Source organism: Saccopteryx leptura, chromosome 8, assembly GCF_036850995.1.
Source record: "Saccopteryx leptura isolate mSacLep1 chromosome 8, mSacLep1_pri_phased_curated, whole genome shotgun sequence".
Classification (NCBI taxonomy): domain Eukaryota; kingdom Metazoa; phylum Chordata; class Mammalia; order Chiroptera; family Emballonuridae; genus Saccopteryx; species Saccopteryx leptura.
Window position 1 is genome coordinate 9,897,400 of NC_089510.1, and position 18,886 is coordinate 9,916,285.

Here is an 18,886-nt window from a genome sequence, read left to right on the forward strand (position 1 = left end):
GGATTGATGTTCCTGTTTCTCTTTTTCCGTTCCTCTCTCTCTAAAATCAATAAAAATAAACATTAAAAAAAAAAAGGAATCTTTACTTGGGAACTGAATCTATGTACCAAGTTTCTGAGATTTAAGAATCCTGCACTTAGAAAAATACCAAGCATAAAGGCTTAAGATACATGCTCAAGCCCAAATGACAGGACTTAACTGTACTTAATCTGCCTCCAACTCCATCTCATCTACATCATCTAAACCTCAGAAAAGCAGCTCCCTACAACTGAACTAGATCTCCTAGCTCTCTGTCATAGCCAAACTTTAGGGACAAGTAAAGAACACATCAGAGGAAAAGATACCTCCTTCGTTTACAACACATTGTGACCAGCTATTCTGTAGGTAAACAAACAACCCACGGAAGTTCTGTGTTGTGCTAGTTTGAAAAAAAAAATCACTAATCATATATTCTTCAGGAAGAAAAAAACACCTTCAAAATATAGAGAACTGTTCCAACCCCCAGAATATAGCTCTTTATGTAAAACTAATGTTATACAAATGCATACACACACACACACCCACACACACAATTTTTTAAAGAAGAGCACAAAACAGACTAAAATCCTGGTTGTGCAACACGCACAAGACAACTTTCGTTTTACTGATAATTCAGAAAGTTTTGAAGTGTAAACAAAGTTTCACTTTTGCTTCTTCTAAAGAAGGTGCACTTCCTAGTTACCAACTTGAGGTCCACTTCCTAGTCACCAGTTTGGTGGATTTAAATCTATCCATTTATTTGAAGTAGGTGGCAATAAAATATTCATAAAATATTTTTTAAATAGTTCTAATATAAATAACAAAGTACAGGAAGTAAACAAACACATTAAGTGTTTCTTTTAAAAAAAATCACACAAATATCATAATGGAAGTGTAAAAATAATTATATTGCTTTAAAAAAAATCCCCAATATCAATGAAATTATCTGACATACATCAAAAACAGCATCAAAATGGTAATACTTTAAAATAACAACTACTCTATGTAAGGAGCGGGTTCCTTAAACTAGGAAATTGGACTTCATGGCCAAGATCACTTTCAGTAACTTGATTCTTACTGCTATAACTTTATGTATACACCTCTGAACCAGGCAGAGCTGTACTATCTGATCCTATGCTAAAGAAGGATACTCTTTAGTCAAAATCAATTTTAAAAACTCACAAACTGTTTGGCATTGTTCAAACTGAAGAGATGTAAAAAATATTAACTACAGTTTTCACTTTGAAATAGGCTTTAACATTCAAACAAAAGACACCAAATCTATTACTCAGTATACACAACTACAAAATCCCATTCTAAGTGTTAACACTTTATCACATACTCAAACATCAAAAACTAAAGTTGAAGATATTCAAAACAGAATAGAGCAGATGAGGAGATAAACTGTTCTAAACTCCCATTATTAAATCTTCAATGATTTCACTGTCAATAAACGGCAGTCTGCAACAGCCTTCTAAATTTACCAGTAACAGTTCACACAAGAGGTACAAGATAACTTTCCCAAAGGGCCTGAAATAACAATACACTCTTCTCGCTTTCCAAAATTCTTCAGCATCTTCAATTACTTCAAGCACTATCATAGAATTCTAAAAATAATCTCGAAGCAGAAACTCAGCAGGCTGTGAATATAAACACGGGCACATTTTAGGACAGCAGGCCTGATTCTATAACCAAGCACAGGTAGGGTAACTCTGCCAAAACGACCACAGGGTGGGGCATTCATTACTCATCCAGATAAATCACACACAGCTCGGGTAGCTACTCACAGTCAAGTGTAGTTATAATTCCAACGCGACTCAAGTAATGGGTTCGTTTTACTCACAATGCTTGACCGAAAAAGAGAGAAAAAAAAGTAAAGCATAGCCAACTCTCTTCAGGATACGGTTCAAGCCATGACAGTGCACTTGAAATCTAGCATAAATGGAGTGTCTCTCACTACTGACGGTTAAGAGATCTGAAGCTTCACAAACATAGATTTGTCTTTAACTTAAGTTATCCTTGGAATGCGTGACTGAGGCCAGAGTACAAGGTGAACGATGGAACAAGGTCAAACTTAGCGGACAGAAGATTCCTAGAATAAACGTGGCCAGAAAGGTTTCCTTTCTTAAGGGGCGATTCCTATACTGGGGGGGGGGGAGGAAAAAAAAAAAAGAGGAGAGGGAAAGAACCTCTACTGCCCAGGAGTCCACCTGGTCCACGCACCTGCCCTGCCAGGCAGGCAAGTGCATTCCGGAGGAGACCCTTTTGCCAAAGAGCAGGCCTGGAACGTTCCTACCTTCGAAGTACAAACTGTGTGCAGAAGGGATGACAACTGGCTCTTCTTTATTTTCTTTTTTAGGAGAAGCCTAAGTTTAATTAAGCCACAGAAAGGAGTGCAGGAATGTGAGGGTCGCTCTCCATAAATACCCGACACCGTCTGTTACAGGGAAACAATCAGCAAGAAGGAAGTGAATTGAAACCCGCTAACTACACCGCACTCGCCGCGAGCAGCCCGGCGCCGGGGGCGGCAGAGGACGGCGCCGGGCTCCGGGCTCCGGGCTCCGGGCCGGGCGCGCGGGCGGAGATCGGGGGCGCGGGGGCGCGGGGACACGGGGCCGGGGGCGCGGGGCGCGCGGGGCCCGGGCGTCTCACCTTCTGCGCCGCGCTCTGCTGCAGCACGTTCTGCTCCACGGTCATGGCCCCCGCGGCGCGGCGGCCACCCGGGCGGCGGCGTCCGGCCCCGCCAGCCAGGCGCGGAGGGGATGGCGGGCGGCGGGCGCGGGCCCCGCGGGCGGGCGGCGAGGCGCGGGCGGCGAGGGCCGAGGCGGCGACCCGGTGGCGCGGGGCGGCCCGCCGGAGCGCGGGCCCGGAGCGGGCGGCGGACGCCGGGGCGCGGGGGCGCGAGCGGGCCGGGCCGCGTCACGCGCGCTCCTCCGCGGGCGCTCGCGGCCACTGCGGGCCAGGGAGAGGGAACGGAGGAACGGAGGCAGGGCGGCCAGAATGGCGCTGTCCTCCTCCCGCTCGCGTCCTCCGTCCCCTCCCCCCGAGCCGTCGCCGCCCCTGCCCGCGACTCCGCCCCCGCCGCGCCCCGCCCCGCCCGCCGGCCGCCCTAACCCTACATTGTGACCCGCGGGCCGAGGCGGGGCCGCCCGGCGCCCCGCCCCCCGCAGGGCTCCGCCCCTCCTGGCGCGCCCGCCTCCCGGGTGGGGCGAGGGGCGCACGGCGGGCGGGGCTCGGTGCCGCCCCTGGCGCAGGTGGCGCGGCTGCAGCGTTGGGCTCCGCGGGGCTCCGGGCTCAGGCCGAAGGGCCGCCTTCCTCGGTGCCCGGGACTGTCGGCTCGCCGGCTCCCCGAACTCCTCCAAGACCGAACATCGCGCTCTGGGCCCCGCAACTTCCCGAAACCGTGTGCGCTCCTGCACCCCGGCTCCCTTCTCTGTCTCCTGTCCTCTGCCCTCGCCTTCTAGGAGTCTCCCAAGCAATCAACTTGCCCAAAGGGAAAAAGTCAAGAGTGATTTGAGCAAATGGCTGTCTGAAATTCTGCTGGAATGTACTTTTTTTTTTTCTTTACCAATAATTTCATACGATAACATTGGCATTCTTCGTCTACTTCATTCATTCAAGCGTGTGCCAGTCCCTGCCAGGCTCTGGAGAAATAAGGTTCTTTTCCCAAAGACTTGATATAAGTGAATTATGGTCTATACAACAAACAATATTACAAAAGTGTCACTGCCTAGGTGCTACATAATAATATTATCCCAGTTGCCAAACTGTCAGTTAACCTCACTGCATGTAGCAAATACTTCACCATTAATTGTTAGGAAAACCTAACATGGAAAAAGCAATCTATCTTCAGACAAGTCTTGAGTTTTACAAGCTAGCCTGGGCATAGAAGGTGTGGGTGGTGCAATGAGACAGGTGAGATCATCGGTGTATATTGACACAAATTCAATACACACATATGCAAATCTGGCATAACTTTTAAGCTGATGGCAAGAAAAGCAAACTTAGTAAATGATCATTAAAATATCATTTGGTTTTACTTAATAATCATAGGTCAAGGAACTCAAGGTTTGTAACAAATGTGTGCACATGATATCCATTTTTTGCATCTTAGATTATATTCAACTACCTTTTGAGAACTTTTCCTCAAGTCTTCATATTTTTGGCCATTTGCTTTTGACAGATTACAAATTTAGTTTTATCGATATCTTAGGTCTCTTCCAGAAGAATTGCAAAAAATGTGAGATGGTTGAAAATCTAGTATTTTCGAAATAGTGCAACCACAGTTCTGATAGAACACACCCATTTTTTAGAAGAACACTGAGACCCGAAGAGAGTGACTTGTCAAAGGAGGCCTTAGAGCCCATTTTTCCTCATTTTTACACCAAAGTGCTTTTCCACATATCCACTTCATGCTTCTCTGTATTTTAGATTTAAAAAGAAAATCTATCAAGTTCATAATATTTGAATTTAAGAAAGTTAAATCTAGCATAAAAATCTAGCATGTGGTTAAAAAGAAAAGATATTGCCAATATATTTCTTTGAGTTAATTTTTTTATTCCTACTGCCTGGCCCACGGTGGCACAATGGATCATAAACGTGGAATGCTGACGTTGCAGGTTCTAAAACCCAGGCTTGCCTGACGAAGGCACATAGAACTACAAGTGGATGCTTCCTGTTCCTCTCCTGCCCTTCTTTCTTTCTCTCTCTAAAATATCGATACATAAATTCTCTTATAAAAATCTTTTTTTAAATTCCATCAGAAAATGATCTTACCCGGACTTACTCTAGACAATCATCGAATAAGTCTTTTTAGAGGGTAGTCATACTTGCCCACTTTAGCCATTTATTTCCATTTTACATCTGATGGTTTCCTACTTAATTTTTTTTTCTTTCACAGAGACAGAGAGAGAGTCAGAGACAGACAGACAGGAACGGAAAGAGATGAGAAGCATCAATCATCAGTTTTTCGTTGTGACACCTTAGTTGTTCATTGATTGCTTTCTCACATGTGCCTTGACCACGGGCCTTCAGCAGACCGAGTAACCCCTTGCTCGAACCAGCGACCTTGGGTCCAAGCTGGTGAGCCTTTCGCTCAAGCCAGATGAGCCCGCGCTCAAGCTGGCGACCTCGGAGTCTTGAACCTGGGTCCTCCACATCCCAGTCCAATGCTCTTTCCACTGCGCCACCACCTGGTCAGGCCCCTCCCCTCTACTTAATTTTTTTAACCTTAATTTTTATTTTGCAGAACTTCGAGAAGAAAAATTTAAGTTTCCTATAAGCATTCCTTTTTTAAAAAGAGTACATTCCAATGAATAGAAAATGGTAATTTGAAAATTTGGAATAAATTTGCACATAAAACCCATTGCCAGATATTCTAATTCATTTTAAAAATCTGCCCCAATGTCAGTTTTGCTGTTCATGATTTGGCCTTAGCTGTTGGGGTGATAGCCTAGGGTATTATTTAATAATTTTTAATCATTTTACTCTGGATTGTTGGCATTCGGGAAAACATGGAAAGTGAAAGATTTCTATATAAAATTTAAAATTTAGTTTTTAATAGTGTCTATTTTTCTATTTTGGATCAAAGTTATGTTTCTTATAATATTCGGTGTTGTGTCTTGTATGTGAACCTAGAAAACTCGTATTCTTCTATTTTGACTATTCATTTCTCTTTGCTTAGAAAGGGTTTGAAAATTCATGCCTGGACACCAACAATCTAATAGCTTGCTAACGTGCATTTGTAAGACATGAGTTATAGGAAAGCATTCTCTTCATAAGTGTAGATTTGAACAATTTCCATGACAGAAGAGTGGTTCTTAAATCTACTTTAAAGAGGCTAAGAATTATTTTTCTTCTTTAGATGTATTAACCTTTCGGAATATTTTTTTTCCACCAATGAGGAAAGCATAAACACGTATTCAGAGAGCAGCTTTGTACGATGTCACAATGGTACCATTTAGTGATAGGGTGTTCATAGATTAGAACCGGTAAGAGTACCATCTGCCTGATACATGCACAACAAAATGCCTATTGAATTAACTGAGAAGCCACGAAGGAGAGAAAACAAGTTTATTTATGCTTTTGCAGTGCATTTCTAACTTTAACTTCGCATTCCAATTGGACAGCTTTGTGGCCCTGGAAGCCATATTGTTTTATATATAATAAAGCATATCATTTTAGTATCTCCAGCAATCAAGGCTGCCTTATATATACATTGAGAATCTCCAGATATTTCTTCATTGCTTGCTACAGCAGTCTTAACAATATGTCACAAACTGGGTAGCTTAAACAACAGAAATCTGTTCTCTCATAGTTCCAGAGGCTTGGAAGTCAGAGATCAAGGTGCCAGCAGGCTTGGTTTCTCCTGCAGCTTCTCTCCTCCGCTTGCAAGAGCTGCCTCTTCATATGTGGTCGACCCTCTGTGCACCTGCTCCCCTGCTGCGTCTTTCTGTCACATAAGGACCAGGCGTACTGGACTAGGGGCGCACTCTGACAGCCTCACTTTAACTTAATGATCCCACTAAGGGCTGTATCTCCAAATACAGTTATATTCTCAGGCACTAGAGGTTGGAACCTCAACATAAGAATTTTAGGGAAACACAATTCAGCTCATAACAGTTCTCTTTAATCTGCTTAATCCTACACTCTATGCCAGGGGTCCCCAAACTTTTTACACAGGGGGCCAGTTCACTGTCCCTCAGACTGTTGGAGGGCCGGACTATAAAAAAAACTATGAACAAATCCCTATGCACACTGCACATATCTTATTTTAAAGTAAAAAACCAAAACGGGAACAAATACAATATTTAAAATAAAGAACAAGTAAATTTAAATCAACAAACTGACCAGTATTTCAATGGGAACTATGCTCCTCTCACTGACCACCAATGAAAGAAGTGCCCCTTCCGGAAGTGCGGTGGGGGCTGGATAAATGGCCTCAGGGGGCCACATGCAGTCCGTGGGCCGTAGTTTGGGGACCCCTGCTCTATACCTTTGTGCCACCAAATACCCTTTGGTCCTGCTCCATCTCATAACCTCTTAGATTGGAAAGAGATGCATAGACACTTTAAAGAATAGAACTTCATTTTCTGCCAAGTGGGACACTTCCAACTAGAATAGTTTGGGGGTTAAGGGGTGCTGTGACTTCAAAGAAGAATCTAGTCCAATGTGAACTATTTTTTTGTTGTTGTTGCAAAGTCTGCTTTAAAAGCAGGTCCTACTTGAATACAAAGCAACACTTTATCAACTGAAAGGCAGCACAAAAGTGGGGACCTCTTACATGAACTCACTTGTTCCCCTTACCCTGAACATGTACAAAGGTATTTTCTGACAATGAAAATGGCTTAGAGTCTTTCTGTTCACATACGAGTTTCATTGGCATTCCAAAAGCATGATAATTTGGCCAAAAAGAAAGTGAATATAGTATACATCTTGTGTATGACAAGTCCACTTAAGACAAACCAATGATTCCATGCTATGGGCTCTTTCAAATTTCAGTACCATGGACAAAGACTGAAGAAAAACAAATGATTTCTACCTACCCCCCCCCCCCCCCAAAGCCTACACCCAGGTAGGGAGTCAGCTACTGAAACAACGTCACAGTGTACATGGTAGTGAGGGAATGAGGAATAGGGAACACCTAACTTTGCCTAAAGAACACAGTCTATGCTCTGACTCAGTTTACAATCTGGTGGAGAATCAAAAATTATGACAACAAAATATGAAATGCCAATATGCTTTTTTTTGTTTGTTTTACAAACTACTGGAAGTCAGAAGCAGGAAAAATGGGCTCAGTCTGAAGAAATAAAGCAGGTCTCACAGAGAAAGTGACTTTGATGTAGGTCTTTGTGAGAAAAGAATGAAGTAGAAGCGATTGACAGCGTGGGTCTCAAGTCCCTACTGAGGGAAGGTACGCAAAGCTCGGCCTTCCCTTTGCCTTTGCTTCACAGGAATTCGAAAGAGCTGATCGTGGGTTGATTGTGTTTGTTTGAACCAATGACCTGTATGTGACGTGTGGGAAGTATCGTAGCCAGAGTCTCTACAGCAGTTAAGCTGGTGTGTGGAAACAAGCCCTACCCTTGAGAATGGCAGTCACACTTCTCACACATTGCAGAATCCTCCTTCCATTTAGATGGCATGATCCATAACTGCACATGTGAACGGCAGCTTCTGGGAAGGCGAAAACTCTCCAGACCCTTTCATTGTGTGTTAGCTCCATCATGCAACAATTGCCAAAGCGGTCATGCACTTGGCCATTAAATAATCTCAGTCTAATGTTTTGAATTTTTCTGCCCATGTATCAAGCCTTTCTTGAAACTCATATACCTGCTTCACATTTTCTTTTAACAATACCTTCAAACTAAGCTTATTTCTAGAAAGCACCAATGTGGGAGACCGCAAGTAGTAAAAAAAAAAAAGCCTTTGTAAGTTGGAGGCTTAGCAAAAGGCTAAGTCCCCCCCACACCCATTATGGAGGCACATTGGCATTGAAGCCGAGTGTCTGCACTCATCCCAGCCCCCACCTCACTTGCTTGCTTAAGTTGCTAGAAGCAATGTACATGCCCTTCCTCTCACCCTTTCTTTGTTCAGATGTTGGTTGATTTCACTTATGCATGGTGGGGGGATTCCTGTTTACGCCTTAAATGGATTCCTGTTTATGCCTTAAATGGATTACTGTTTCTGCCTTAAATGGATTCTTGTTTATGTCTTAAGAAAATTCCTGTTTTTGCCTCAGATGTGTGACTTTGTATGGAAGACTTCCTTATTTGCATATGGCTATATAATAAAGCAAAACAGAGGCTGTTTAGCTCTGTCGTGCCATCAGCTTGCAGAGGCCTCCCGATCCCATCCTATTTCTCTTTAAGTCCATTTTCTTCATTCCGCATCGTTCTTCCTCAGGACCTAGAATCACTACCAGGCGTCCCTAAACTATGGCCCGCGGGCGGCATGCGCCCCCCCTGAGGCCATTTATCCGCCCCCCTCCCCCCTGCGCCACACTTCCAGAAGGGGCACTGCTTTCATTGGTGGTCAGTGAGAGGAGCACTGTATATGGCGGCCCTCCAACGGTCTGAGGGACAGTGAACTGGCCCCCTGTGTTAAAAGTTTGGGGACCCCTGCTAGCCACACTGGTCCGCAGCACACCAACTCTTTGTGCCAGATGTATCAGAGGTTGTGATTTGGGGCAGCGGCAGCCTGCTACCTGAACCTTGTCTTTGGGGCACTGGTCATTGTGTCGTGGTGAGAGGTAGAGCCCCACAGTGGGTGCCACAGAAACCAAAAATGCTGGATACTCACTTCCTCCAATCCAAAGAAGGAAGTCGGTCAGTCAGATGCGCCCTCAGACCCACCGAATCTTTCACTAGTGAGTCAAATAAAGGGACGATTTGGAATTCTTTTCGGTGATAGCAGTGGTGGGCGGTGGTGGTGCAAGGGTGACGGGGGTGAGGGCTTCTCGAGCGATGTCCAGGATCAAGCCAAAAATGCAGCCACACCCTGCCCCGGCTGCTTGATGTTAACCTCTTTTAGTGGCGTTCTAACTCTCCCCACACACTTCCTGGGTTTCTACCTGTTTTCCATGCTAAATTTTCTATCCTTCCTTTCATTCTGTCAGCTGCCAGATAGCTTCCAACACATGTCTTTCTTAAAGGCAGAATTGATTCTTGTCACTTTTAACAAGGAACCCCAACTGGCCCCATTTTCTTCTAAGTAACAGAATATATCATGTAATTGTATCTTCTAGTACTTCTAATTGGACAAGTCAATGGGAAATGCATTTTAAGGATGTCCTAACAACTGTTATGTGGCAGGTGATGACATCTCAAAGGAAGGATTTTTATGATTGAATAGGAAGAAAGAGACATTAACTTGAATAGCTCACATGGACTCCCTAACCTAAGGGAATAACATTACATTAGACTTTGCAATGCTAATGCCTGCTAATTATAACCAAAGCTTGGCTGGTTAATGGATACAACTGATTCTCCAGTAGGGAAGAGTCAGAAAGGAATTCAAGTAGGAGATGGAAAGAGCAGTTTGTTAGCAGAAGGATTGAACATAAAAAGAGCCAGGAACTACAAAAAGGAATTCGGCTATTAATTTGTTCATTCAAAGAAAGCGTAACGAATATTTATGCGCGAAAGGAAGGGAGACACAAAGAGAACCAAAGAGGAGTCTAGCTCTCAGGAAGTGTAGGAAAATACAAATGTGTAAAAATGTAATATAATTATACAAAGTTACCTATAATATTTCATAGGCGTGGGTATTCGTCTTTTATGGTTTGTAATAAATTACCACAAACTCAGTGGCTTAAAATAGCTGGCTGTTATTATCTCAATGTTGCATGAGTGAGGAGTCCAGGCCAACCTTACCAGGGCCCTCTGCTCCGAGTCTCACACAGCTGCACGCAAGGAGTCACCAGGACTTGGTCTCATCCGGGTGTGGGGTCCTTCTGAGCTTAGGTGGCTGTTGGTAGAATAGATTTTTTCAAAGTTGTAGAAGTCATCACAATTTTCTCCTCCAAGGATAGTGGGGGAGGGGGGAGAGAGTGTCTCTGTCCTTAACGGAGGTCATGTGATTAGGTCAGACCCACCTAGGATAATCTCCCTTTTGATCAATTTAGAAGTCAACTGATTAGAGACCTTAATTGTACCTGTAAAATTTCTTCACTTTTTCCATGTAAGATAAACTCATGAGTAATATCCCAAAATATTAGCCATATTCTATTGGTTGGAAGCAAGCTTGCAGGTCCTACCCACACTCAAGGGATGGGGTAGAGGGATAATACAGGGGAGTGAGTCACTGCAGGTCATCTCAGAATTCCGCCTACCACAACCTGACACCGTCGTCAGTCATAAATGTATGATCAGGAGGAGAGCTGAGTAAGAGACAAGCCACAGAGAGAAGTCGCTCAAACATTCAGCCTCTCCCTTGCGCTGGAATCGAGGCACTCTTTTGTCGTCCAGAGTCAGATCTTCAATGAGATGCCCGAGAAAAGGTCAGAAGTATTTTAAATTCCATTCAACAAAGCTCCGCACCATCCATTCTCATCCAGGGAATTCCGGGAGAATATAACAAGTTTCTGTCTTTACTGGATTTATAACTCAAGAAAGAGAAGAACATCCTTCTCTCCAACTTGCCTTGGCAAGCATTCAGATCAGCAGTGATTCAACAACACTTCAACTCTTCTAAAGCTGATGTATATGCATCCTCTCTTCCCGAGCCCCCGCACTTACCCCAGCCACGCAAGTGTTCTCTTGCATAAATAGGTTCTTCTATCAGTTAGAGAAAACGTTGAGCCCCACTGCAACTTAACGAATGTTAATGAGCTTCCATATGTATGAGATGAGGAATGTAGCCACCCGTCAGCTCCCTTTTGCTGTTCCCATTCTAATTTCAATGATATGACCGGATAACTTCCGGCTCATGCCATAATGAAAGGGTTCTGGTTCTTTTAGTTAGAGCGAAAGCTACGAGACTTACTTTTAAAACATTGCGTTCAGAACAGTCTATAAAAGGCCCAGCTGGCGGCTTCCACTTTGCTCCCGTGTGAGAAGATGAGGGTGGCCACGGTTCCCATGCTCTTCCTGAACGGACCATCTGCTACTTCCCCTTGGACAGGGGCCGTATGCTCTCGTGGGGAGGATGGGACTTAGAAGCTTCTTTATCGGGGGCATCCTGGGTCTTCCTGCATTAGAACTAGCTCCAAAGGGGTTGGCCAAGGCAACAAAATGACAGTGTTGAGGGTCCGTGACCACATTGGATCCTGGCATGTTTTGGGGAACACTGCCCCTTCCTAAATCCTTATTAGGGACTAAGGTTGTTTAAAGGTTGGAGAGGGGCCTGGCTTAGAGCTACTTGGAGGTGCTGTGGCGAGGCCAAGCTGTCAACCAAGTCCGGCTGCTGCTGCTGGTGCCAGGCCTGGAGCCACTTAGCAAGAAGTACGGGGCACACTGAGGTCAGATGCTGCTTATTGGAGAAGTTTTAGAAAAATCTGCAGCTTGAGCCAAGACAAGCATTTCATATGGAAAAGCCAACAGAAACAGCTTGGGTGGGCCAGAAAGTTGGGTGGGGCAGGTCTCAGGGAGTCACCAGGATGGGGCCAACATGATTAGCCATGTTGTTGGAGACTCAGATATGGCACCCACCTGCCAGCTTTGTGGGGGGAGGGCTCAGAAAAGAAACGATGACCTGAGCCACCACTTCTGTCTGAGAGAGAGAGATGCTCTTCAAGTGATATGCCAATGGAAATATTTATTTCATCAAATCCTCTTGTTTTCTTTGGTGAGGACAATTGTTTTCAGAGTTTCTTTTCTAGTCTTTTTTCATATGTGAGTAGGTAAAATCTGACAAAAAAAATGATAGTATTGCATACACTTTATACTTTACCTTGCTCTTTTTAATTTAATAATATATATTAAAAATTATTTCATGTCCTTAAAAACATATAGTACCCTCAGTTCATTTCAGTAGATTTATACACTGGTAAAAAATTTTAATGGGCTTTAGACTCTTCCAATAGTCTGCGGGGGAAGTTCTGTGCTGCAACCATACTGATTTCAAAAGATCACATCTAATCCACATTCCCTTCATTTCTATCTACTAAGCCAAATTTACCTACCAATTTAATCTTGCAATAATTTTTTTTGTCATTAAAAATACAGAATTCTTAAAAAAGAAAAAAAAAACCACAGAATTCTTATGGGACTGTCTAGCACACTGGGAAATTTGTTCTGACACAGTGTTTCTCAACCTTTCTAATGCCGTGACCCCGCAATACAGTTCCTCATGTTGCGGTGACCCCAAACCAAAAAATAATTTTGGTGGCTACTTCATAACTGTAATTTTGCTACAGTTATGATTTGGAATGTATTCTCATTGCTTTAGGCAACCCCTGTGTTTTGGTCGTTCGACCCTCGCCGGGGTCGCGACCCACAGGTTGAGAACCGCTGTTCTAACAGATATGGGAAATAATTATCCCTTTAAAATTCTAGCCTTCTTCGTACTTTCACTTTTGATGTTTGTCATGAAGATGGTTAACAAGGATACGAAGCTTTTGGTTTGCAAATATTTATTTTTTATTTTATTTATTCATTTTAGAGAAGAGAAACACAGAGAGAGAGAGAGAGAGAGAGAGAGAGAGAGAAAGAGAGAGAGAGAGAAGGGGGGGAGGAGCAGGAAGCATCAACTCCCATATGTGTCTTGATCAGGCAAGCGCAGGGTTTTGAACCAACGACCTCAGCGTTCCAGGTTGACGCTTGATCCACTGCACCACCATAGGTCAGGCAGTTTGCAAATATTTAGACTCTAAACTATACACTTCAGGGCAAGATATGAGTCTATTATCCAAGAGAAGCAGTAACAAATAAAAGTAGACTTAAATAGCAATGGCTAAGAATTTGGATTTGAAAAGGATTTTGCCTTACTCTTGAAATTTTTATTTCATTCAAAAAATATAGTTGGACAAAAGTTGAAAAGGAATCTCTTTAATCTTCAACTAGTTTTAGGGCTTTTTCAACTTGAACCAAAATTATTCTGGGAATTACATTGAATAGACTAAAATAATAACACACACACATACACACGCACCTCTAGAAGGCTCATATCTGAGAACCCCCAATTTACAGTTAGTGACATGGCAACTGTGAAATAGTTTCCATCTTACTTTAGTTAGAATTTACCTGGCACAAGTACTTTGCTGTTTAAATATTTAGTCATGTGTTTAAATATTAAATAGAAAACCTCTCTGATACTAGATGCACTAAAACAAATTGGAATTGGTTTCTGAGTTTCAGTCTTGGTATTCTCTTTGGAAACAACTGAGAAAAAGAAAACAATGACCATATATATATGCACACCAAGGGACATCCTCAAAACCATTAATAAGACATATGCACCATATACTGATAACTAAAAATCTAGGGCATTTTACAAATCTTATTCCTCAACTCAACTAAATAAAAACTTACTACATTTCCTCATTTTTGGACTAAGTGGTTGTGGAATGTAAGCAAAATGTACATAGTTTGGAATTATTGTCTTTGTTTTTTAGAACTATAAAAAGGTTTTTTAGATTCTTAGTTTTTTAATATTTTGGTCTTTCTTGAACCTAAGACTGGCATTTGAAAAAGAGTATATTTTGCCGATATTTTGTGACATTTATAGAATTTACAAAGGTTAGTAGTTGCCATTCATATAATATTTTGGATAAAATAAGATACTAATAGTTGCTCATTTTCCCACATTCTTAATTTGTTACTTTTATTAATTCCATTTTTATGATGATAAACAGCTTGTTATTCTCTTCCCTTTATAGCTTGATGACTATCTGGCCAATGCCCCAAATTTAGTCATAAATTTGAATCATAGAATGAATATGAATAAATCACAGGGCTAGAAATAGACTTTTCCAACTTTAGTATAATTCAAAAGAACTCTTAACAACCTCGAAGTTTTAATTAAGCCTGTACTAATTCCGTTGTGTAAGTTATCTGGTCTGCATTAATTTATTGCCTTGACACGTACCATACCCATTTTAAAAAGATGGTGATGGTTTTTCTCAATATTCTTGTACCGTCAAGCATTCCATTTGATGGACGTGTGGCCAAACACAAGCATATGTCCTATTTTTTTAGAATGGGAATTGATTTACAAATCTTTGTTAATGCTAATCCATTTTTCCTAGGACTTGAACCGTATTTTTAAAGTTTAAATTGATTTTGTAACCTGGGGAAAGATAACTGCCTTTTTGTTTGATTCTACATTAGAAAGGATCAAAGTGGGTAGACATGTTGATTTTCCTAATAAGCAGACACCATACCTAGGGATGAATAGAATAATTCTTAATGAAGAACAATTCTTTTGTGAATAGAGGCTTTTAGGAAAAAAATAAAAAAAAAACCTAAGATTCATTCACAGCTTTTTTTTTGTTGAGATTTTAGATAACCATCTCAGACTTTATTATATAAAGTTCTACTTAGAAATCACAGCTTCCTCCTGTAATACACTTTATTTTTGATACTAGTTCTGACTAAACTAATAATGTTGTATGCTTGCCCAAGACCCTTTAAAAATATAATCCGAGTGGGAAAAAAATAAAAAATACCAATGATATATTAACTTTTCTCAGGCAGAACTATGCCTTAATGTGAACTATATACCTACACTATTTTCCTTTCACCAAGTCTGTTGTCATTTAAGTTTGGAAATGACCGTTCACAAATGAATATCCGTTTAAAGATTCAAAGGATATTTACATCCGTCAGGCAACTGGCTTAGTCTCAGGAATAAGTAAGGAAAACAGTCCTTGCTGTAAGAAAGCTTACTGTCATAAGAGATAAAACACAGGTAAATACAGGGATAGAGATGCAATGGTATGAGAATCGGGTAACCAAGATGGACGTGATCACTGGGGAAGACCAATGGAATGGACAGAATGCTTGTGTCCCCCAACAATGTTCATAATAATTTAAAATCCTAATCCCACATGAAATGGTATTAGGAAGTGGGGGTCTTTGGGAAGTGATTAGGTCATGAGGGCAAAGCCCTCTGAATGAACTAACTAATCCTCATGAATGGATTAGTGCATATACATACATACATATATATATTCATATATATATGAAATCCTCAGGGAGCTCCCTAGCCCTCTTTTCACCATAGGCTACCATGGGGAGTTGGCAGTCTGCAACCCAGAAAAGGGTTCTCATCAGAACTTGGCTTTGCTGCCACCCTAATTTCAAACTTCGAGTTTCCAGAACTGGGAGCAAATGCGTTTTTGTTGTTTATGCTGCTCAGGCCACGGTGCCTTGTTACAGCAGCTGGAGCTCTAAGCTGGCCAGCGAGACTTCGCAGCAGCAGAAACACGAGTGGATCTCCAGGTGAATGGACGAAACAGCAGCCGCAAAGGCCCAGACGCCGAATCACCAGGTGCCGCCCGGAAACCTCCAGAGCGCCCCGTGTGGCAGCGTGAGGGAATGGTGGGGGCAAGAAGCGTGTGTTAGGAATTACAGCCAGGAGGGCTGGCGAAGATCAGGGCCCGTGGAGCCTTGTACCAGGCAAAGGAGCTTGAGCTCGTCTGACTTGGTGTGATCTATCGCTTGTTCTGGGTACTTTTAAAACTACTTCTAGAATCGGAGCTCCTTTTCCTAAGAAATAGCAGATGGAAATGCAAAGTATAAATGATATATAACGGGCTCTCTCTGATTGAAGTGAGTGTGTGAAATGCCCAAAGCCACCATAGTGATACAAAGACCTGTTTCGAATGCTTGTCACAGAAATACATACATCCCCAGAGCAGGTGCCTTCTCGTTTGAGTGCTGAGAACGGCATTCAACACTCAGCCCTTTGCCATCAAGATAAAAGCTTTAATCTAGTTGTATAAAAAATATGAAGTGCTGCAAGAAAGGAGAACATAGCAACATGAAGAAACAGTCTATCATTTTCTTAACAGTAGACATCCCTACCCTCTCCTAGGAAGAGACCTGCTTCTGTTCGCCAGGGTCTTGAGAACGAGTTTGGATGCCATGTTTATTGAAAACAGCTAGGGAAGGCATTATTCCGTTTTTGAACTCTCCGGTTTATTATTTGCTTAAATTATTTAAACTCTGGGATTACAGTTGATACTGCTATCAGTGAGGCGGTTTGCAAGATACTGAGTGAAAAGAACAAGGTTGGAAAGAAAAAGAAGGTGGGAAATCTATTGAGACTGGGACGGAAGATGAAGAAGAGTCTTTGTGTCTAATGAGGATTCTGCTTGGATTTCAGCCACGTGGTGGGGGGTGTGACATATTCTCCCTCTGTCTGCAGAATCTTAAGGAACCCATCCATTTCTCCTTACTGCTTGGCAGAGTTTGGGGCGCTTTGTGAGAGACTACCGCCAGGGTGGGGGTGCAGAGCCTCGGCTGTGGCTGGCCCCCAAAGCCTCCATGAATGGAGGCAAATGATGGACGGTTTATCTTGAAACCCACCCCCTTCAGTCCCGTACTAACTTAGAAGATACGAGTCACTTTAACCCACTGTTAAAATTGTGACGTGTGGTTGTAGTGTCATTTAAAGTTGTAACGGCCACTGATCCTTGTTCCTTGAACCCCAAGTCATAACCACTCTCTCCCCTTTCCCCCTGTCTATTTAGCAGCTGGTACTAAGTTAATATCAAGTGCTTGGACAACCCTGAAGTGGCCAGGGGTCATTTTGAACATCAGTCACTCGTTCCTTTTCTGGAACTATAAAATGCACCTACACCAAGAACTGGTTAGAATAGTAAGTAACTATTGGGAATAGTTCCCCTGGCCAGAGAAGTTCCAGCTCCTTAGTTTCTTGTCTTACCTGTGCTGTCAGTTTAGGGTGCCAGATTCCAGTTCAAGGACGAGGCAGCCGGAAAGGGAGGCAGTGCTCAGAGGGGCTTAGCTTACTGCTGGGAGCTCACCCTCCGGACACACAGACATCTCTCATCTCTTCGGGGAAAGGTAAACGGGCAAGGTTCGGAGGCTTGTTATTTTATTCTTGATAGACCCACAAAAAGAAATGTCAACCCATACATGTCTTAAGAAGAAAGAGAAATTTAACTGTTGATATATGGGGGTAATAGAATGGTTAAGAATCCAACCTTAGAGGCAGTGCTTTTCAAGCATGAGTGAATCAATGTACACCTTACCTGGAAACCTTGTAAAAAGTCCAACTCTGATTAAGTACATTGTTGTCAAATAAGTTTGTAAATATGATATATATGTTTGCTCGCTTATAGTTGGCATTGGGTGTGGGGGACAGGCTGTAAGCCGGCCGGGTTGTTATAGCCGAAGGCTTAGTTTTAAGACTAAGCTTTTCCTCACACCCTTGACTGATTGCATGATGTGGGGTGGTGCACTCTCATGAGGAATCCCATTTTGCTTCAGATAAGTGACTTTGTATCAGAGACTTCCTTGTATATTGGATTAAAGGTTTTTGTTTCTACACTATAAAGTGGGGGCAGACCGGGAGCTTGCTCTCTCTCGGTTCCTGAGATTAGTTAGCATTAGAGAGGAGAGAGCAGAGAGGAGAGCAGAGAGAGGCCACGTGGAGGAGGCCAGGAGAAGCAACCAAGATGGCGGAGTGCTGAAGGAGAAGCCAGTTTGTGCAGAGTTTGTGCAGGGAGAAGGAAGGAGATGGGAACAGAGTTGAATGAGGCTAGTGAGCTAGAAACCTTTGATTCTAGGAAACTCGGATAAGGCAGTAGCTTTGAGAGCACTGAACGAGTGGGTTTTGGAGCCCAGTGTATGTTTTTACTTGCCTGCTGAGTGCAAGCTAGGATTAAAGATGATGGCCCACCACTTCCTGGCTCCATTGTTTCATTACCGTCTGTCCGAATCTAAGGCGTACCTACATGGGCCAGGCGGCTGTGATGGTGGCCATGGCTACTGGCTTCACATACATCTAGGATGAGGAAGAGGGTCTTCAATTTTAATCATCTAACAAGTGATACATTCTGCTGGCCCACATAATTCACTTTGAGTGGTAAAATTCTAGAGTCAAATGACCTGCGTTCAAGTCCTGGTTCTGGACTCCGTGAAGCTGAGTGACTTCGGGTAATGTAACAACAATATGCCTCAGCTTCCTCAGGTGTAAAATGAGAATAATACTATTACCTACGTCCATGAGCTGTACTGAAGGTTAAGAATGAACATAGAGCGGTACTGAGAAGAATGCCTAGCACATGGCAAGTGCTCCGTAAATATTTGGTGAATGAATTGCTTAGCAGCAGGATAGGAGGGGACAAAAGGGTCTGTGCTTTTAACTCCACTCTATTTCTCTCCCCCCACATTATCTGCCCTTTCAGCTTCTGACTTGGTACCACCGGTTGCCTTTGAGTCAACTCTGTAGAAAGGACTCAAAA

General features: G+C 42.9%; 1 protein-coding gene across 3 annotated transcripts in view; it reads right to left on the minus strand.

Moving 5' to 3' along the window:
* Positions 1-3,069, minus strand: part of USP25 (ubiquitin specific peptidase 25) — a 119,773-nt gene extending 116,704 nt beyond the window's left edge. For 2 of the 3 annotated variants that reach the window (XM_066347318.1, XM_066347317.1), the window contains exon 1: positions 2,671-3,069. In XM_066347318.1, coding sequence (XP_066203415.1) covers positions 2,671-2,715 — 45 coding nt within the window. In that variant the 5' untranslated portion in view covers positions 2,716-3,069. Of the gene's footprint in view, positions 1-2,314; positions 2,395-2,670 lie in introns of those variants that run through there. The other variant, XM_066347319.1, reaches the window with a different exon arrangement.
* Between the last annotated feature and the right edge of the window lie 15,817 nt (positions 3,070-18,886).